Consider the following 21,826-nt stretch of genomic DNA (forward strand, 5'->3'; position numbering starts at 1 on the left):
TGTACTTGAGATGAGGCGCCACAGGCAAGTAATTTTCAAGAACTAAAGAGACAGGAAGTAATAAACATTAAAGAATAAAAGATTCCTCTTTTTATTCACATAATTTTACTATTTTGTATACAATACACAAATTATAACAATTCTTTGCAAGGGCAAATTACAGGGTTATCATGCACAAAACACAATGCTTTGAGACCGTTTAGTGGCAATTCCTCCTATAGTCGCTTGACTCTAAGACAGGGGTCAGCAACCTTTCAGAAGTGCTGTGCAGAGTCTTCATTTATTCACTCTAACTTAAGGTTTTGCGTGCCAGTCATACATTTTAACGTTTGTAGAGGGTCTCTTTCTATAACTCTATAATATACAACTAAACTATTCTTGTATGTAAAGTAAATAAGGTTTTAAAAATATTTAAGAAGTTTCATTTAAAATTAAATTAAAATGCAGAGCCCCCTGGACCAGTGGCCAGGACCCGGGCAGTGTGAGTGCCACTGAAAATCAGCTTGTGTGCCGCCTTCAGCACACTTGCCATAGGTTGCCTACCGCTGCTCTGACATAACACCGTTTCTTTGGAATAGAAACCTCTTAACACTTTTCTGGGCTGAAAGTGAAAGGAACGTATGTAATGGAGGAAGGAAGATGTTGTGTACAGACATAGCGTAATATCGAGGTAGAGGTGCATACTTCAAAATCACTTCTCAGAGAAGGCATTGGCCTGGCCCTGAAGGGAATACCCAGGAACAGTGCTAGAAAACCAAACCACACTCTGCTGGCTCAGAGCACCGAGTTTCCCATTTCAACAGCTGCAATAAACTCATATTGTGTGTTACACTGACAAGTCTGCCAGGCTCTTGATACCTGCATGTAAACACACAATCTTTAGCATTCTGTTACACATTTGCTGTGTCTACCGACACGTGACAGGGATCTACACAGTGCTGACGGGTAAACAGCCAATAGTGCTGATAGCATCATTTGATCTCAAGGAGAGTCTGGTAAAGAATGAAGCAGACACAACACTAAGGCCAGGTCTACACTACAGGCCTATATAGGTATAACTACACTGCTCAGGAGTGTGAAAAATCCACATCCCTGAGCACCATAGTTACACTGATCTAACCCCCCGCCCCGCATAGACAGCGCTATGTCAGCAGGACAGCTTCTCCCACCAACACAGCTATCGCCTCTCAGGGAAGTGGATTAACTATGCCGAGGGGGGAATCTCTCCTGCTAGAGTAGGAGCATCTTTCAGTTAAGCACAACCGCCTTCCTAAATATATGAGGAGGACTTTGCAAAACACTGCACTTATCTTGGGACAGCCTGGATCTGGTAGGGGTGTGGGCTGCGTGTCGTGGCAAAGCGTGCAACCTCTCGAGGCCTGGCCTGGCCCTCAGGGAGACGGAAGGTGAAATGCTGCAGGAGGCTGGTGAAGAAGAGGAAGAGCTCCATCCTGGCCAGTTGTTCCCCCAGGCAAACACGGCGACCTGCAAGTGTGGGAGCGAGAAAAGAGGGAGGAGGTAGAGAGGAGGAAGATACAACACCACATGTAAATAACTAGTCACTGAAGGAGTAAGACCCTTACTGCACACCCACAGGTTGGAGTGAGCACAGAATCTGCCCCCATATGCAGCAGATGGTGAGTCTCCATATTCCCAGACCCTGTGTGAACAGGAACAACGAGGAAATACTTCTCCAGACCAATCAATGTTCTGTTTAATCCAATTCCCTGTGTCTGATTGTGGCCAGCACCAGAAGCTTCAGTGGAAATCATAAAACCAAGGCCTCTGTCAGTTGATCTGGAGAGGAGAATTACTGCCTCATTAGCCTGACTCAGAAAGGTCAGACACACTAATACACAGGCTAAATCCTCAGCAGGTTAGATAGTAAAATATAATTTTGAAGTCTATGAGCTGATACCTGAAGTTAATGAGTTACGGAGACCATGTTAGGAGCTGGGTGAAACCTTGTGCAACACAGGCCCAGAAAGTGTTACACAACTAGCCATCTAACTGACCCAGATTCAACCTTCAGAAACATAGTAGTACATAATGATTGTGGTTTTGTGAATTTATATGTATATATAGTCAACCTCTAACAATGTAAGTGAATGGTTCCTGTCTATAGCTGTATTCTGTTTAGTCAGAGATCAAAAGGAGATGTTAACATATAAATGAACTGTGAATGTAGTAATAGCATTGTCTTCATTTCTCTTTGAAGTATGTAGTAAACTAGAGAACACACAGAAACTGAGAAGAGACAAAAACAGAGAGAGGCAGAGACAAAAGCAAGAGGGACAAGCAGGAATAGCCTGTGAGTGCAGTGAGACCCTAGGAAAAAAGCTTTTGGGTTTGTTGGCAAAAGAGACTTTGGGCCATAAGCTATGAAACTGCTCCTTTTATTATGGGTTCCTCCTGAGTTCAGAGGAGCAGGACTTTGTACGTTCCTTATAAACAAACAAGATGGCATCCAAGAAAATACCTGACTCCACCAATTTCTACTTCCAAATGGAATGTCCCCAGGGCCCAAAAATTTGACAAACATAAGAACAGCCATAGTGGTTGAGACCAAAGGTCTATCTAGCCCAGCATCCCATCTTCCAATGGTGGCCAATGCCAGGTGCCCCAGAGGGAATGAATAGAAAAGGTAATCATCAAGTGCTCCATTCCCTGTTGCCTATTCTCAGCTTCTGGCAAACAGAGGCTAGAGACACCATCCCTGCCCATCCTGAATAACAGCCATTAATAGACTTATCCTCCATGAATTTAGCCAGTTCTTTTTTGAACCCTGTTCTAGTCTTGGCCTTCACAACGTCCTCTGGCAAACAGTTCCACAGCTTGACTGTGCATTATGCGAATAAATACTTCCTTTGGTTTGCTTTAAACCTGCTGCCTATTAATTTCATTTGGTGACCCCTAGTACTTGTGTTATGAGAAGGAGTAAATAACACTTCCTTTTTTACTTTCTCCACACAGCCATGATTTTATAGACCTCAATCATATCCCCCCTTAATCGTGTCTTTTCCAAAATGAAAAGTCCCAGTCTTATTAATCTCTCCTCATATGGAAACCGTTCCATACCCCTAATAATTTTGTTGACCTTTTCTGAACCTTTTCCAATTCCAATATAGTTTTTCTGAGATGAGGTGACCACATCTCTCCGCAGTATTCAAGATTTGGGCGTACCATGGATTTATGCAAAGCCAATATGAGATTTTCTGTCTTGTTATCTATTCCTTTCTTAATGATTCCCAACATTCTGTTGGTTTTTTCTGACTGCCACAGAACATTGAGTGGAAGTTTTCAGAGAACTATCCACAATGACTCCAAGATCTTTCTGGAGTGGTAACAGCTAATTTAGACCCCATCATTTGATATGTATAGTTGGGATTATGTTTTCCAATGTGCATTACTTCACATTTATCAACATTAAATTTCATCTGCCATTTTGTTGCCCAGTCACCCAGTTCTGAGAGATCCTTTTGTAGCTCTTCACAGTCTGCCTCGGACTTAACTATCTTGAGTAGTTTTGTATCATCTGCAAATTTTGCCACCTCACTGTTTACCCCTTTTACCACATCATTTATGAATATCTTGAACAGTACTGGTCCCCATACAGACCCCTGGGGAGACACCACTATTTACCTCTCTCCATTCTGAAAACTGACCATTTATTCCTACCCTTTATTTCCTTTCAGACAGTTACCAATCCATGAGAGAACCTTGCCTCTTATCTCACGACACCTTACTAGCCATTCACGTTGGAATGGGGCAACCCTATTATCTAGTGTGGCTGTGGAGCAAATAGGAAAGGTAGAGTGTTGTGCTTTGTGCTGCTAAGGTATAAATACAGAGCTAGGTAACAAAAATCCATTCTTGAATTATGTGAGGCTCTAGACCAGCAGGTCCCAATTTTTTTCCCAAGTGACCCCGTTTGAAGGAAATATTTTCATCCAGAATCCCAGAAAACATGGAGGAGCAAAACGGGTTCCTCTGCACAGCATGATCTCAGACACCCCGTAAGTGGAAGCTCCCCGCATGTGGAGGATGTCTTTTTGCTCTACAAAACTGTCCTCTGCCCAGTGTATCCTCGTACATATGGTGCGTGCGAGGTCAGAGCAAAATAGCATCCTCTGCACACAAAGGATTGCCACGATCCCATGTGCTGATGGCACTGCCCCATTTGGGGTTGGGAGCCATATTTTAGGAACCACTGCTCCACACAGAGTGAAAGGCAGGCACTGACAAAGTGCAGGGAAGACTGATTGCACTGCAATTTGGCACAAATGGAGGGTGGCTGCTCAATTACCTGTTTACAGACTAAACTCAAATCATAAAACGAAAAACAAAACTGGCTTTTAACCAGGGGTACGTCCACACTTTGAGCTGGAAGGTGTAATCTCCAGCTCGAGGAGACGTGCCTCCACTAACTCTGAGCTAGCTAGTGTGCTAAAAAGCAAAGTGTAGCCATGGGGGCACAAGCGGCGGGAGGGGTTAGCCACCTGAGTAGGTACCTACCATCTTGCACAGGATCATCCTCAGGGTGACCAGCCCCTTCCGTTGCTCACGCTACAGTGGTTACACTCCTACGTGCTATTGGCGAGTTAGCGTGGGTATGCGTACCCAACCCGGAACATACACCCCCAGTCTGAAGTGTAGATGTACCCGCTGAGCCAATACCTAGCTCAGCTTAGTACAGAGAGAACCTCTCCCCCTCTCTCCTAGTACTGCAGAGTATTCTGGAAATGCGTTAGAAGCTGCCTAATTACATTTGTGACACATTTTTTTCCTTTGATGGGACCTCAACCCCTCTCTGTAACTGAACCGGTTGGCTGCATTGAAACAAACCTAGAAAGCACCAACCACCGTGTTAAGTGTTCATGGATTTTTGAAGGTGATCCAGTCACTGGGAAAGGTGCCATGGCGAAGCTATAACTGCTCAGTTCACAGACCCATCTGTCTAAGCCCTCGTGTTTCCCACTGCTAGAACTCCTGGGCTGCACTGGTACATGCCTGGCAGAGGCAGTGCCCCACCAGTTCAGAAATCCCTCTGCTGTGAATGTGGTGACCAAAGGAGTTAGGACAGACTCTACAGCCCCTCCACCAGCCACAGCTGGCCTCCTTTGGTGTGTATCAGAGAATCAGTATTTCCCTCTTCCCATCTCTCTGATGAGTTGGGAGTATACAGGAAACTGGAAACATCCATCTCCCCTTTATCCCCTACTGATCCATATACCTCACTGCAGTGGTCCCAGGGCCTCCAGTAACAAAGGCCTTCCTTTGATCAGGGTGCCTTGCAACTGATAAAGAAATACGTGGCACACAACAATTTTGATCATGCTTTATCAGAAATCCCTAACTATGATCCCATCCTTTTCCCAATAACACACACCTCACCTGTGTGCATACGGTTTCTAAACAGATTCCTGGGCTTGTAGTTAAGGTTTTCGGTTACAGTGCAGAAGCGATTAATGTGTTGCATTCAGTATGTCCTTGTGTCTAATGGAGTATGAAGTAATTTCTCTGGGGAGATGCAGCCTGCTAATGAAGAACAGAGCCTAACGTGACGGATGGGTGTATTGGCTTTAGGGACGGAGGTCCTCCTTAACTAGCAGTTCCTCGTTCCTCAGGGATTAGGTAGGTGGGTTTGTTACATAAACAATTGGAATTGATTTTTAATAAGTTGATCTTCTATTTAAATAACTACAGCTGTAGAAGATGAGCAATGAATTAATTATGGTGCGGGTTGCCCAGCTTACTGCAGAATATAGAATACAGGGCTGCTTCCCTTTGGCCGAGTGGTTTACATAGGCGTCTGGGACAAGCTGCTCAGACTCTCAAGGCTTGACCCTAAATACTGTAGTTCAAGGACAGAGTTTCTGCACTGGAGAAATAGAGAGAGGGAGTTATTATGCAGAGGTTGCGTATACTGGTACCACCAGGGCACTGTAGAACAGGCCCAGCTCAGCACAGATTGCACTGATCTTCCACATGAGGAAGCTGCTCTCATGATGAGAGGGACATCTTGCTTTAGAGGAGACTCACTGTCCCATAACAGTAGTGGGTCACATCTCATGCACTGTACCTCATTTCCAGAGGGACGGCCTCTCCCAGCTGCTCTTCCCCTTGGATTTACCTGCTGAGAAAGGCAGGAAGGCCTCTCGCTTCACAAACTGCCCAGCTGCATCCAGGAAGTGCTCCGGGTAGAACTGGTGCGGCTTCTCCCAAACCGTTTCATCCTTCAGCACCGAAGACAAATTAGTGATGACTGTCGTTCCCTGATCCACCCCAGAGAAGAAACAGAGTATGTAAGAATTGTCACATCAGAACAGGACAGTCCCTCTGCATTCAATATCCCATCTCAAGTAGTGGCCATTGTAGGATGCTTCAGAGGAAGGCACAGAACCTCTCTCAGGTACCTAATTGCATAATCTTATAGCACAGTGGAGTGGGACGCTTTCAGGGCCCTAGCCAGTGCACAGCGTATGTTCTGAAGCCTGTCGTCCTTGTACATTTAGACTAAGAGTATGCAAGTGGTGTTTTCAGGGTCTACTGAGCTTTATGGGATGAAAATTGCTTCTACTCCCCACTTTTAGCTCTGGTAAGAGTGTTCTGATTGAGAGACTCTGAACTACAATTCTCATTGTCTTCACAGAAAAGGCGAGATCTTTCCCCTCTCACATGCCATTGACCTGAGCTAGAGAAGTTTCTTCTAAGGGCAAAAGTGGAGTTTTGTATTGTTTGGCTTTGGTCTCTCCGGTGAGACTGTCACCAAGGAAGGCAATAATTGCCCATCATTGTCTCTTCTCCACTTGGAACTGGACTGAGATGCACAGTGGCCTCTGAACAGCTACTGTTCTGGATTTGAACTCTTGACCTAGCAGGTAGTTTCTATACAGTTAATCAGCATTACCTTTCTCCACCTTCAAGCAGATGTACTGAATGTTATAAGGTGCCCAAGACAAACTTACAGTCTCCCTTGTAATGATTGCAGTCCTTAGTTGTGTTTTAGCTCAATTCGTTGTTTTTTCAGATATTCGAAGGCCTGTTGAAGATGGAGCTAACCACATAAACAAGGCTGTCTCTGAGCCTCAAGCTCTTTCAAAACTGCACATTTGATAACTCGCCAATGGTTGTGTGATTCAGAGCCTGGTACTCCACCCTCCTTTGCATGGAACCTTGGGGAGATTCACATGTGGAATGTGTGCAGCTTCAGGACATAAGTCTGCAAGGGGAGATGATGTCTGCATCCCCTGCTGGCCACAAATACCTTTGGAATGAAGAAACCTTGGAGCTCGGTGTCCCGGTATGTCATGTGAGGCAATCCAACAGGAGCGATATCCCCATAACGTTGAATTTCATGGATCACAGCATTGGTATAAGGCATGTTCGCTTGGTCCTCCATCTGGGGTGACCTGTCCCTGCCAATCACCTTATCAATTTCTTCATGGACTTTACCTGGAAGAAGACACTTTACATCCTCCTCAATATAACATAATGATGTACATCAACACTGTAGAAATGGGGAACCTGCAGATTTACCCTTAAGCTTTAAACACTGGGGGGCAGGGCTTGTCTGTCTTTTTGTACAGTGCTGGGTTTATATTCTGTGAGTTTGTTAGCCACCTTCCTATCAATCACTGAGCAGTTTACAAGTGAGTCATGCTCTAAGTGTCTGGGAGGTGGCTGGTGTCAGGGGCACTTGTTCAAGGGTCAGGAACGATATCCAGTAGTGGGGAGAGGTCGTGGACCAACTTCTGATTTCTCTCACCTCCACACAACCAGAAAGCCTCTTTGATACCCCAGACATGCACTGCTCTGCTTCCCAACTGCTAATTCCTGATCTCGCAATCAGGTCTTGTATGTTTGTTGAAAGCACCTGAAAGCGAGAGTGCAAGGGAGGCAGAGTTTAGCTGGTTGGGGGCGAGGGGCAAAGTGAGCCTCATAAACAGTGGTAAAGAGAGGAATGCAGAATTAGGCGCTGAAGGAGAGCACACTCATTTTCGGTTTCTCAGCCCAACTCACACAGTCATCCTCTGTGCTATGGGCTAATAAGCTTATTGTTAGAGACATCCCACCTTCTTCATACTGTATTTGACCCACTTGTGCCTCCAGCGTTAGCACATTTAAGCAGGTTAGCATTTATCCCTATGGAGACCCTAAGAGAAGGAAGAGTTACCAAGTAGCTACGAGGGTCTCAGAGTGCCCTTGTCATGAAGAAAAATGGTGAGCGCTACTTCTGACGCTGAAATCTTTATCAGGAGCTCTCTCTCTCCCTTCTCCCTTGCCACAGCTCTTTGCTCTCCCTCTCTGAGAGTTTTCCAGTGGAATTATTTCCCCAATCACTGCTGTGACTGCTGCTATGGCAGCTTCATATGCCCAGAACACAAAGGTGACAGCAGATGCTAAGAAGTTTTCAGTGTAGGGTGACCAGACGTCCCAATATTATTGGGGGTGTCCCGATTTTAGGGGACTTGTTCCGCATCCCAAGCTTACATCATTCAGCACTGCTTCTTGGGCGAGCTCCCGGCGCCCACCCACCGGCAGGAGCACCACATGCTGCAGGGGTGGGGCTTACAGGCACAGGGAGTGGGCAGAGAGCCCTCTGCCCCCCCTCCACCCGACCCGACCCATAACCCTAGGAGCCAGAGGGACCAGCTTGGTGGATGCTTCCCGGGCCGGGAGCCATCCCAAGTGAGCACCACTAGGACTCCGCACCTCACCCCCTGGCAGGTCCCTCAGACTCTTAGGGTGGGGAGGGAGCGCCTCTGCATGCTGCCGGTGCCTGCAAGCCCGGCTCTGCAGGTCCAGCAGCTCCCATTGGCGCTTTTCCCAGCCAATGGGAGCCATAGAGCTCACGCTTGTGGCGGGTGCAGCACATGGAGAGTCTGGAGACCCTTCTCGCTGCTATGACCCTAGGAGCCAGAAACAGGGCTGGTGAGTGTCACCAGGGAAGGGGGCAGGGTGTGATGGTGTGAGTGTCTGGGCGGTGTGTGGGGGGTGCTGGGCTGTGAGGGTGTGGAGGACGCTGCGCAGTGGGGGAGGTTTGTGTGTGTCAGGGCACTGGGCAGTGCAGGTCTGTGTGGGGCATTGTGTAGTTGTGGTGGTGGTGCTGTGGGGAAGGGCACTGGGAGGGAGGAGAAAAGGGAGGGAGGGGAAATCTGTGTATTGGGAAAGTACCGAGTGGGGGGTTCTGTGTGGGGTGCTGGGCAGCTGTGGTGGGGCTGTGGGCAGCGGGGCACTGGGCAGGGTGTGTGTGCACAGCACTGTGCATTTGTGGTAGAAGGGTTGTAGGGGGGATCTGGAAACAGTGGATCCAGGGAAGCTGTGTGGCATTTCACTCTTGCGATCTGGTCACCCTATCTCAGTGGAAGATGCAGGGTTGGGAGGACCGGTCACATCTCCACCAGTCCTCTTGCTTACACTGGATGTCAGGATGGAGAAGCATGTACAGCAATGCCCAGCGCAGGGTGGTGGAGGTGGTCTCAGTGCCAGCGGTAAACAAGTCAACTGTTACCAAACGAAGGTTGTTGTCATTGAAACTGCTCCCCGCATGCTCTTTGGCCTGAAGGGAACAAAAGAGAGCGTGATTTGACCTTAGATTTTTGTTGAGGAGAGAGGAGCAGATGGGTAGATAGTGGTAATTCATATTCACAGACTGAAAGGTTGAATTGTTTGCAGAGTGCAGCATAACACGTGCATATGACAACACACGCTGTAAAGGCTCCTTGGCTGCACACATTTCAAAGTAATAATTTGTCCCACACATCATAGACTTCATCAGGAATAAAATTCAGGACCTTCTGCTCCAAAAACACAGGGTACGTCTTCTATATTTTTCTTCACACTGCGTTAGAGAACCCAGTGCTTGAGCATCTACATTGGGGGAGTCAGTAGGTGGATGGCAGGCCGAATCTGGACTGGTAGATGCTTTTGAACAGACCCTGAAATCTTTTAATTTACTTATTATTATTGTTTATTTTTCTCTGCAGTTGGGACCTTGCCTATACCCTGACCAAGAAATTTGGACCTTAACAAACAATTATCGACCTACCCTGCAGAAGTCTACGCTGATTGTCAACCCTAGATTAAGAATATTCTAGGACAGGCGTGAACCTCTGGCATCCACACTGTAGCAGACAGAGCCGAGTCAAACCAACCATATTCCAGACTCCCTAACATCCTCCCAGAATGTGGCCGCTTTAGCCCTGACTATGGGAAAGCTTTACTGCCCACCCTGCACATTACAGGAACTTTGACCAGCCTGTAAAAACTGCCTGCTGAGCAACACGGAAGAAGCCCCTTTTCAAGAACTTTTCTTCCTTGCGCTGTCCCGCCTGTGTCAGGAATGGGGCAGAGTTTCCATGAGGCGCTGGTGGACATTTCAGCAGCACTTTCTGACCCATCCAAGTCCAGGGCTGCTGGAATAATTTTTATAGTGGGGGCGCTCATGACAGAAACCATGTATTTGGTCTTTGTTATTACTAATTCAAGCCAGGGGTTGTGACCAGTTCCACTTCCAGCACCACTAAGGCACCTGAAAGAGCTTATGGTGGTGGAGGAGGAGTACCCAGGCACGGCAGACTCACACTGGCTGATGCTGCTCAGTACACTCAGCATACACACTGGAAACTCTGCGCACAGTCTCTTACCACCAGAGTTAAGGGAGGGTCTCCAGTCAGTCTTAGAGATTTGTGCCTCTGCAACTACAAGAGGTTAGTGTGATCACTCACACTGGATCAGGTCAGAAATTCCATGTAGTACCATAAGGGTTTCTTATCTAGATTTTCTCAGAGCAATTGTATAAATTTCGACATAGACTTAACATGGGCAATAACTAATATGCTATTTAAAAGCCAATTAAAATGTAATTTGCTTTGTTTGCGATTCAGAACATGAAGTTGACATTTAGAAACTTCCCACAAAATGAAAGCTTTTTAAAAAAGGTTTCAGGTTAATCAACATTTTAAAAATACTATAAAATAAAACAAACCATAAAATAAATGAAAAATTGAAATGTGCTGTTCTGACAACCTCAAAACAGAATGTTTCAAGCCTATCAAAATGTTGCATTTTGATTTTTTCTACATGAAATTCTGTCAAAAACGACATGTTCCATTGTTTCAATTTTGCAACCAGCTGTTCTAGAAAGATACAAAAACAGATCAGGTTTTAGTTCTGGAACATTTTTCCAGCCAGGAATTCCCAGCAGCCTGCCTTTGAATGAAGCTGTGACTTGGAAGGATGAAGGAAGTCTTCACTATGACCTTTGCCAAAACTATTAAGAAGTGTCTCTAAACGGTACATGGTCGGCTTATGTCAGGGCTGTTCCACGGCCAAGAGAGCTAAGGACCCAGGTACAGCACCCACTAGAGTGGGGCACTGCCTCAGTACAAAGTTCCAGCTATCAGCCTGTTCTTCAGCTGATTTCTGAGCATGAACTCATTAGACTCACTAGATAAGGGAAAACCAGAAGAAATAGAACAGTGAGCTGTTCATAGCAGTTCTATTAGCAAAAGGATTTTGCTTGTAAACTTTACAACGAGGGACAAGGGAAGCTAACAGGGAGTGTTCCCGTCACTAATATCTTCACGGAGCCAATGAGATCTACACCTGCTGTTCTCCTCCTACCTTCTCTATCTCCTGTAGAAAAGCATCAGTGAAATCTCTCTTTTCGGTAGGATTCCAGGTCGTCCTGTGCTCCTTCACAAGCTCATCTGTGAAGTCCAGGACCTCCTTTTGGGATCGGAAGACTCTCTGTGGCACTCCAGGGATGAGCAGCAGCCAAGGTACTACGACAAGGAGCTAAGATAACACAGTGAGAGAGAGAAAACCACAGGCCATGACTCCCAGAAAAGAATCACTAAACTACAATCTTACTGATCAATCAAATGGCAGCTTTTTACCGACCAAATCATACGTGCTGAGTTACCTGGGGCAGGAATCCAGCTTCTTCGTTAAAGGCCTGTTCAACCAAATGCAGCAACCTCTGAAATTTCTTATTGTCATAGTCAAAGCGCTCGCCATAGACGAGGGAGCAGATCACATTGCTAACTGCGTTGTTTATAAGAAAATGTGGATCAAAAGGACGACCTGAAAAACATACAGGACCAACCAAAGACATTAGGAGGCACAACATCACTGTAGCCTGCCCCTCGCTGCATGGAACATACTGAGCAAGAACCTCTAACCTTTCAAAACTGCTTACGAATAAACCAATTAAAATCCATGCTCATGTAACATGGAGAAGTTAAAGATGCGTCACATACTAACAGGGTTGGGCCTGGTCAATATTTGGAAGAGAGACCACCATAGAAAACTTAACAATTTCAGGTTTGTGCTGCAGATTCAGTCAGTGAACTGACTGAAGGCTTTTGTCTGCACCCATATTAGGATGCAGCCGCCATTAGCTAAGAAGTCACATCCTCACATTCCATCTAAAATACATTAAAATAATTAACATTGGGTTGTTAAAAAGGCATTCCTGTCCTAATACCACCCACTATCGCCAGATTAAAAAAAAACAGATCTTAAGATGGTTAAAGAAAACTTAGTCTGATAGCGTCCTGTCTGGCATGAAATCACTTATCACTAGTTGTGGTTGTCAAATCCTCATTTCTTTCTTGTTTTATCTTTATGTCCCCACTTCTCTATTGTTTGTCTGGATGATCTCTGTCTGGTTCTTTGTTTTTCTCTGTTACATAATTATTTTACTAGGTGTAAATTAGTGAAGGTGGAGGGGTCTGATTGGTTAGAGAATTTTGTTACAATATGTTTGAATTGGTTAGTAAAATGATTGGTTAATATAGCTAAGCGGGACTCAAGTTTCACTATATAAAGTGGGTTCCAAGAGGGAGACCAGCAGAGAAGGAACAGAAGGATTAGGAGGAGGAAAGACTTGGAAGAAGAAGAACTCACCGCTAAGACATAGTCTAAGATCAAAGCTGCAAAGAATCCTCTGCACAACCCTGACATGCAGCAACCACAATCCAGACGAGATTGCCCTTGTATGGCCAACAGGGAAAGTCCTCCTGCCTGACCAGGACTGGTGAGCATAGCAGTGTATGCATAGTACATGTATTCTGCTTGGTAATTGTTAATAAATAGAGGTTATTACTGTGTAAGGCTCTTTTGCTGGTAAAAGGTCTTGCAAACCCACAAACAGTATGCCCTGAGCCCTAGGAATAGGGTACGGGTGGGTGTCTAAATTAAGAGGGTTACATCTTGAGCCCTATGTCATAACCTGTTCCCAGATTTGGACTTTAGCGTCCAAAATATGGGAGTTAGCATGAAAACCTCCAAGCTTAGTTACCAGCTTGGACCTTGTAAAGCTGTCACCACCCAAAAAATTAGAGTGTTTTGGGGCACTCTGGTCCCCCCAAAAACCTTCCCTGGGGACCACAAGACCCAAATTCCTTGAGTCTCACAACAAAGGGGAATAAACCATTTCCCTTCCCTTCTCCCTTCCAGGTGTTCCCTCCCTGGGTTCCTGGAGAGATACACAGAAGCAAGCTCCGTGAATCTAAACAGAGGGATTCCACCCTCTCTATTTCCAGTCCTGGAAAACACAAGCAAGAGAGAGCCAAGCTCCCTGCCCACCCCCCTCCTTCACCCAGAGGGAATGCAAAGTCAGGCTAGTAAATCTAACACACACAGATTTTCCCCCCTGACTCCTTCCTCCCACCAATTCCCTGGTGAGCTACAGACTCAATTCCCTGGAGTTCCCCTCTAAAGAAAAACTCCAACAGGTCTTAAAAAGAAAGCTTTATGTAAAAAGAAAGAAAAATACATAAAAATGGTCTCTCTGTATTAAGGTGACAAATACAGGGTCAATTGCTTAAAAGAATATTGAATAAACAGCCTTATTCAAAAAGAATACAATTCAAAGCACTCCAGCAACTGCACACATGTAAATACAAAAAAAAAACCCTATCTTTGTACTTACAACTTGGAAACAGAAGATTAGAAAAACAGGAGACAGAAATCCTCTCATAGCCGAGAGAGAGAGTACAGGCAGAACACTAGAACAAAGAACTCAGACACAAACTTCCCTCCACCCAGATTTGAAAAAGTCTTGTTTCCTGATTGGTCCTCTGGTCAGGTGTTTCAGGTTACTCCTTTCCAGGTGTAAGACACATTAACCCTTAGATATCTGTTTATGACACCCTAAGAACTGGATAAAGTGGGTGCCCCTAGAGTGTGAGTAACAGAGAACTGTGGGCTGGTAACAGTACTCATCTCTGCCTCAGTACTGAACCTGTGCCTGCTGTGTACAGACAGATGATACTGGGCTGCTACAGACATTTTTAAGTTGAGGCATAAAAGTGATGTCCTTAAAGACTTCATGGCATATTTTGGAAGTGTTTTAATGTTGATGCCTCCACCAAATTCCAGCTGAGGTAATAACATTCTACCAACCTAAAATTCCCCTTGCACATTCAATTGGAGATGTTGAGTTGTTTGGCTGGTTTTTTTTTGTTGTTTTTTTTTAACTTCCCATCACAAACTCTCATGTTAAAACATCTGTCAGGCTATCATATTATCCTTTCATTTCTTTATATATGGAAGTTATACTGGTCCCCTGCCCCATCTCCCTTGATGCCACAAACCTTTTTCAGAACAGATTGCAGAGCACAGAAATCCAGCTTCCTCGGTCACACGCTGCTCTAGGGATCTCTTTCCCATCCCAAAGTTCCTCAAGGTGGAGAGTGCAAATCTCCTTTGCTCCTTCCAGGCCTGACCATATCTTGCAACTGCCACCCCTGGAAAATATTAATAAACAAGAGACAATCACCTCTGGGAAGCACCGTCCAACATTCACTGCACAGCAACAAAATAGGGCTGGGGGGAATGGCTTCTGAGGAAGGATAAAAGAAACTAAATGTAGCTTGGCCAAAGGCAACTAATGGGAGCTATTATTGCATCTTCAGAGGTGTAGGTGGTTAGTGCAGAAGGAGAGGGATTATTCAGGGAGCTCCAAGATATAGCTAGGAGGAAGGGCATGAAATTCAGGTCCAGATCTGCAGCTGGTATAACCTGATGTAGTCAATGGAGCTAAGCCATGCTATATTCTAAGGGTGTGAGCCTCAGATTGGATGTCAGAAAACATTTCCCAGTGATGAGATCTACTAAACTACTCAATAGTCTCTCAAAGGAATTAATGGATGCCCCATCACAAGCCATTTAAAATTGGATTGGACAAAGCACTGAAGAACATATTACAGGGAGCATCCCTGCATTGGCCAGAGTATGGGCCAGGGTGAGGCTGAGAACACAGGCGGTGTGTAATGGAGGTTGTGGGAGGCTAAGCAGGGCCGGTGCAACCATTTAGGCAAACTAGGCGGCCACCTAGGGCACCTTGTGGTTGGGGGCGCCTAAAAGCCCCCTCAGGCAAGGAGGTGGAGGTGAGCTGGGTGGTAGGGCATGCGAAGAGGGTTGCCTGCAATAACGCGGGGGGGGAGGCACAGGAGAACAGCTCCCTGCCCCAGGTTACCTCCACTTTGCCTCCTCCACTGAGCACACAGCCCAGCTCTTTGGTCTTCTCCAATCAGCGCTGCAAGCCTGGGCGGGAAGGAGAATTAGAGCAGCGCTGACGTGCTCAGTGGAGGAGGCGGAGCCAAGGTGAGCTGGGGTGGGCTACTCAGGCAGGCTTAGTTTCCACAGAAGGTCTCCCCAGGCAGGGTTAGCTGCCATGGAGGGGCAGGGTTAGCTGGGGGCTGTGCAAGGTGGAAGTTTCGCCTAGGGCGCAACTTCCTTGCACCGGTCCTGAGGCTAAGCCTCCCCAAACCTCTGCTAATACTCCCCACCATGGTCCTGCGCCAGTGGGAGGACTCAGAGCTCCTCCAGCCAGCCTGAGCTTGGGGTGGCTCAGGCCGGTGGTGGCTTGGGCGAGGCTTCTCCGGCCACAATAGGGGCTTGGGGCAGGGCAGGGCAGGGGACTAGTCTCCCCAATGGGGGGCTGATACGCTGCTCATGGTTGAGAATATGTGAATCTATAGATATTTTTCCAGATCTAATCTTTGTTATGTTAGTGCTTTGGGATAACCTCAGATGATTCCAACCCAACAAGCCTCCCTTTTAAGTTGCATTTCTTTCTGCCTTCCCCCACTTTCACTCTTAGGTCCTGGAGGTTCCTCAGAAGGAGGTTATTTCTTTTACAAGCCAAGGAAGGTACATACATATGGTGAGGGTTAGGAAACTGCCAGTTCTGACAATGGCTGTCAATTGGTATTGATTACCATGTACCTTCTACAGAACATTTCAGAATGGCCATGTCTTGGTAGTTGTTGCAGCGCTGCAGTTGGGAAGGAGAGTCCCCATTTTGATCTAACCTGATTTCTTCCTCTCGAGAGGTAGTGTCAGGGGAAGACTCCAGGAAAAGCAACACCAGCAGAGGGACAAGAGAGGGAAAGAGCTCACTTCCCAAGTCCCCTTCAACCTCTCCTGGAGCTCAAATGATAAACCCAGCCAGTCCCCCTGCAACACTGCCAGAAAACTATGTTAGTGTCCAAGGCACTTGCCTTCGGCATTCTCTCCGTAACCCAAGTGCTCATATATAGAAAAGTATGGTCGGTCAGCAAAGTCTTCTGATTTCTGGACCAATGCTTCTTTTACAGCTTTGAATCCATTCACTACTATCAGATTACTCCAGCAGTTCTGAAGGCTAAAGACATTTCCATATTTTTTACTCAGCTGCCAAGAAAAGAAAGAGGAAAAACATATTGTTGGAAGTCACGCTGGAAAGTAAGCCTGAAAAAATCGTCTTGCATTTCTGTACTCTCTCTAACTTAGAAGGATCTCAGAGCACTCTGTTGGGCTTGTTAGCTCATCATGGATGTGCAGCCACTTCTGGAGTGGAACAACTCACAGCAGTACTACACAGCCACTTACACAGGGAGAGAAGAATGCAACCATTGTCAGCTGATGGTGCAGGAAGAGTTTATGTCAACAGAACGTAACTAACCAAGCTGAAATTTGACCAGGGACCTTGTGAAAGTGTCGTGGGCTCGTTAACTAATACCAGCAGTCAGGACCTCTTTTGGTGTCTTCAAAGATAACAGACCCAAGCGTACATTGTTCCTTAAAACCATGGTGTGGCACTGTTTTAACCACCAACACAGAGAGCCTTCTGCACTAATTCCTGCAGCACATGGCTTTGCAAGGAGATATCTCATTCAAGTACTGACCAGGCCCAACCTTGCTTAGTTTATGAAATCTGATCTTATCACAGAAGGTATAGTAGTGCTGGCTACAGATACACAAAAAATAAAATTATTGACAAAAGGGATTGTGGGGAGGGGGGCGTTTTCGGTGAAGCTGGCAAATGAGGTGCCAGTTCTTGCTCAAGTTGCAGACATTAGCTAAGAACTAACAAACTCATTGCTGGAGACCAGACCAGTTCACCTGTATGTTAGTTTACTCAAAATAGGTATTAGTCTTACAAGAATGAATTTAGTGTTTAGACTCTGTGAAATGCTTTTGAGTTGCTGCAGGCGTTAATCTCACTTGCAATGCCTGTGTTCCGCACCATAATAAAATATATAAGTTTTGCTTTATAACTTAGCAAATGGCTGCTCTGGAATTGTGAACCCAGGCACAGGAATCCTCCCTCCCCACATCGAGAAGGACTGTCAAAATCAGCTGGGTCAAGGAACATTGCAATACAAAGGATTGGCTAACGGCCCGGCCCTATCCCACCTTGGAAATGCCATGTGCAAGGAGGCTTGTTCTGTGGACTTGGAGGCCGAATGAAGGAAATAAAACAAAGTCACAGGAAATTTTTCCATCTGTTTGGCTATCTGAACTGCCACATGGCTAGAGATCCCCAGGGCTGCCTGCTGGGTCCGCCCTGAAAGACTCTTTGAATAGACACATCACTGCAACTCAGTCACTCTTAGATTTAGATGATAACTTATTTGCGAGTATAGCTTTGCTTGCTTGAACCTGCAAATAACTCTGTCATTTCTTTTTCCTAGTTAACAAACCTTCAGATCATTTATTACAGGATTGGCTACAGGTGTTGTCTTTCCTGTAAGATCTAGGGTACCAACTGATCTGGGGTAAGTGACAGGAATAACCTGAATGTGGTGTGATTTTTTTGGTGACCATTTATCAGTAAGTCCAGTTCATCTGGGTGGCAAGATAGGCTGGAGATTCTAAGGGGACTGTCTGAGACTCCATGGTAAGCCTGTTACAGTGATACAGGAGCAGGGGAGCTGGAATGGCGGGAGGGTCAGGGGTGCGCTCCCCACAGTGGCCCGGGTTTCCTGGGTGGCTCTTACCACAGCCAGGCTTGGGCTTCCAGCCTGGCCTGGCGGCAGGGCCTCAGGGAAAAGAGAAGGAGGAGGGGGTGGAGGCACAAAGAGGGCAGGGCCTCAGGGGATGAGGAGAAGAGAGGTAGGGCCACAGCGGGGGCAGAGCCTCATGCCATCCCATACACTTCTACCGAGGTTCCAGCACTCCTGGTCAGGAGTTCACATTAGATACTGGCTTGGTGCAATCTGCTTACATAACACACCACAGTTTGGGGTATCTGCCCTGCTTAGCAGTCTGCCCTGAGACAGGCACTCACACTCTTGAGCCCCTCCCAACAGCATGATCGTTTCTTTGCCCATCTCTTAAGCTATGTGGGTGGTTCATTACCCCAAAAACATTAGCCAGAAGATGGCTTATTGCAGCTATGACATGCGACTATGATGGCATCCTAGCCAACGCTGTTCTGAGCATTACGGCAGATGGCAATAACACTCAGATAACGGGAAAGGTTTTTGTGTTGATTAGTGCCCGAATGCAGCTGTGATTCAACTATTTTGGTAGGGAAAAAAATCACATCCCTGACTGAAATCATTAAATCGATACAAAAACTGTGTGTAGACCAGACATGCCTGGAAAGGGGAAGCATAAAAGTCCTGCCCTTTTTCCACACTCAGGGAAACTTGAGGAGGGAGCACCTATGGAATTGCAGGTTTTCAGCTAGTGCCCAACAACTTTCAGGTCTTAGACCAAGGCAAACCAAGTTAACTTCATTGAGAATGACATTCTTGGCTGCAAAACTGAGTTTGGTAATTACTAACCTTGATCCTTTCCTGCAGCTAACAGTTGTCTGGTGCAACGCAGGAGAGGGTAGTGCAAAGTTCTTTTAGATACCTCTGGACTCTCCTGATCATGTGCGCCAGTCCCATTCCACTCCCCTGCAGTAATTTAGATTAGCCTGAAGGCCTTTCTAAATTGTGGCAGTTTTCACTGGCCATGAGAGGCAGTTAAAGCAGCTGGGATTCTGCAGGGTACAGGGGAACCCTGGCCCGTGCCCCTTGGCTACAGGAAAGCATCGTGTAGGAATTGTTGTTGGATTATCCCTCTGTCTTGGCTGAACACGCTGTGGCTGGCTACACTGGCTTTGAGGCTACTTTGCACCACTCCACCAGCACAGAGTGTGCCCGATGTAAGCGAGCACCAGGGCCACTGTACCCTGGTGACAGACAGGCATTGCAGAGCACAAAGCAGAACAATTCAAAGCCATCATCAAATAGTTTAGGTCCAAAATTTAACCTATTTTCAGCTATTTGTGGGATTTTTTGAGGATTGAACCCACACGTGGGAGAAAATGCCCTTCTGGGCCAAGAATTTAGGGAGAGAAAAACCACAAGTAGTTGTTTTATGTGTATGTGAAAAACACAAGAAACCAATGCATCGTGTTCCAGCTTTTCTACAGTAACTTTCCTCAAAGCCACGTGGGCATCAGCCAGTGATGCTGATGACACACAAAGAGGCACTGTGTGACAAGCAGATGAGAGTCCTTTTCTATAAGGCACTGGCGAACATGTGTCTGTAACAGTGCCTTACATTCTGGGCATTCACCTCATTACCAGAAAGATACTTATTAAAAAGAGAATTCAGAGAAAAGCCACAAAAGAGATTAGGGAGCTGGATGGGCTGATTCATGAGGAAAGCTAAAATGACATAAATATATAAACAGGTCAAATATCTAAGGAAGGGGACTATGATTCTGCCTGCAAGTATTTGAAAGATAAAAATGTAAAGGATGGAGGGAAATTGTTTAGGTTTGGGTGAAGGAGTAATGGATTGAGACTAAGAAATGGAGAATTTACTCTGGACACCAAGAAACAAACCCTCAGCAAGAGGTGCATCAGACTGGGGAATAGTTTCCTAGGGGAAGTGATGAAAGCCTCATTGCTGGGAACTAAAACTAGATAAAGCCCTGTGGGGCATACCGCTAGAAGTTAGAGGGGTGGATAAGAATAGGCCATTTCTATCTTTGATTTCTATGATTCTGTAAGTAAAAGGAGCTGTTTTCGTTTCTGTTCTGTGAGAAATGCTAGAAAGGAAAATGAAATTGTGTGAAATGGAAAAGGGAGAGAAAACGGAATAAATGTTGTTACTAAAAAGGTGGAGTTAAAACAGCTACAGGGCAAAAGTGTTGTTGGCAGCATTGTCGTCATCCGATTTGATCTGGAAATTCAAAAACTCTTCCTACCACATGGTGAAAACAAGAACCAGACCCAGTTTCCCTTGACTGCAGTGTTGAAAGGTGCCAGCCTAGAAAAGGGGCCTCTGGAGTTTGGCAACTACAATCACAAAACATAATATGATTTAGTTGCCTCAAGCTACATCAGTAGTTTCCTTGGAGACAGGACAAAGCATGCACTTGCAACAACTAATCCTGCAGCGGTGGTGTGTGCTCTTGTTAGCGCAGACACAGCCAGCAAGCACATCCTACACTTGTATAGCTGGAGATTACAGGTTTGTTCACTTTTGCTGAGTCACTGCGTCTGGGTGTTCCCCTGTGGATATGGCATGTGCGCATGCGCAGTGGGGATCATCTCCTCCAGCGCTATCATATTTGCAGAGAATTCTACTGGACTTGGGAGTGGAATGTTGCCCTCTGGACCCTAGAGCCAGAGCAAAGCCACAGCAGATAATCACAGAGCGTTAGAGCCCCTCCTCCCCTAGGGGGACTGACTGTTACTGTGTTGGAAAAGCCCCTGCTTGTAAAATAACCCCTCCAGCCCACACCAGCTGGATTAACGAACCACCAGCCCACACCAACTCTGTTCCACAGCACGCTGTGCTCAGGGTGACCAGATGTCCTGATTTTATAGGGACAGTCCTGATACCCAGAGTTTTGTCTTACATAGACACCAATTCCCCCCCACCCCGTCCCGATTTTTCACACTTGCTATCTGGTCACCCTAGCTGTGCTCTCCAGCTCCTCTGGCACTGACCTGGGTAAAGGAGAGGTGCGGGTTGTGGAAATCGATCTGCAACATGGTCCCTATGAAAGGCAGAGAGGTCGGCCCTGGTGGGTAGCGACTCCAGCTCTTCCTGCGCTTCAGGAAATCAAATAGCAGAGCGAAGACTGTGAGTGCTATGCCCAGTGCTGGGAGGTTGTTCCCGCAGGATCGAAGCTGGGACCAGAGCCACAGGAGCAGCTCCATGGTCGTTCTCCCCTTTGACACCCCCCCTCCGTGTTTTTAACTCTCACCCCTGCCTCTTTTCCCTGCTCCTGTTCTCTCACTCTTTGCTATTTCTGTCTCCCTAGTTTCCTCCACTCATTCCCCTTCTCTCTCTGTTTATTTCTCAGACACCCGTCCCCCTCTGGCCAAAGTCACAGCTTGGAGCTGCTTGGCCAGAATTTCTCTGTAGCCCCTCCTCTGCCTAGATAATACAAACTTGCAGGGGAGTGGTCATGAAGGGTGGCCCAGCCCCTGTAAAAGGGATAGGCCATAGCTCCATTTCCAGCATCTGCGGTACGTAACATGAGGGAGAAAGAAGCCCCTGGAGCCTGTGTGAGCTGTAAGGTTAAGTCCAT

General features: G+C 46.3%; 1 protein-coding gene across 1 annotated transcript; it reads right to left on the reverse strand.

Moving 5' to 3' along the window:
- Nucleotides 1-471: 471 nt before the first annotated feature.
- On the reverse strand, nucleotides 472-21,578 carry LOC115643679 (cytochrome P450 2D14-like). Its single transcript, XM_030547700.1, has 9 exons — nucleotides 21,240-21,578; nucleotides 16,518-16,689; nucleotides 14,607-14,759; nucleotides 11,930-12,090; nucleotides 11,629-11,802; nucleotides 9,421-9,562; nucleotides 7,268-7,455; nucleotides 6,134-6,275; nucleotides 472-1,485 (listed from the first exon to the last, which is right to left on the reverse strand). Exons 1-9 carry the CDS (start codon nucleotides 21,450-21,452, stop codon nucleotides 1,307-1,309), a joined length of 1,524 nt encoding a protein of 507 aa, XP_030403560.1. The 5' UTR covers nucleotides 21,453-21,578; the 3' UTR covers nucleotides 472-1,306.
- Between the last annotated feature and the right edge of the window lie 248 nt (nucleotides 21,579-21,826).

The sequence above is a fragment of the Gopherus evgoodei genome, chromosome 1, assembly GCF_007399415.2.
Source record: "Gopherus evgoodei ecotype Sinaloan lineage chromosome 1, rGopEvg1_v1.p, whole genome shotgun sequence".
Classification (NCBI taxonomy): Eukaryota; Metazoa; Chordata; order Testudines; family Testudinidae; genus Gopherus; species Gopherus evgoodei.

Excerpts from the sequence above, each read along its gene's own strand:
- LOC115643679 (XM_030547700.1), bottom strand. The coding sequence starts at position 21,452 with ATGGAGCTGCTCCTGTGGCTCTGGTCCCAGCTTCGATCCTGCGGGAAC. Across the intron at positions 14,760-16,517 it reads TTACGGAGAGAATGCCGAAG|GGGTGGCAGTTGCAAGATAT; the intron begins GCAAGTGCCTTG and ends AATATTTTCCAG. Across the intron at positions 7,456-9,420 it reads TCTCCATCCTGACATCCAGT|GTAAAGTCCATGAAGAAATT; the intron begins GTAAGCAAGAGG and ends GTCTTCTTCCAG.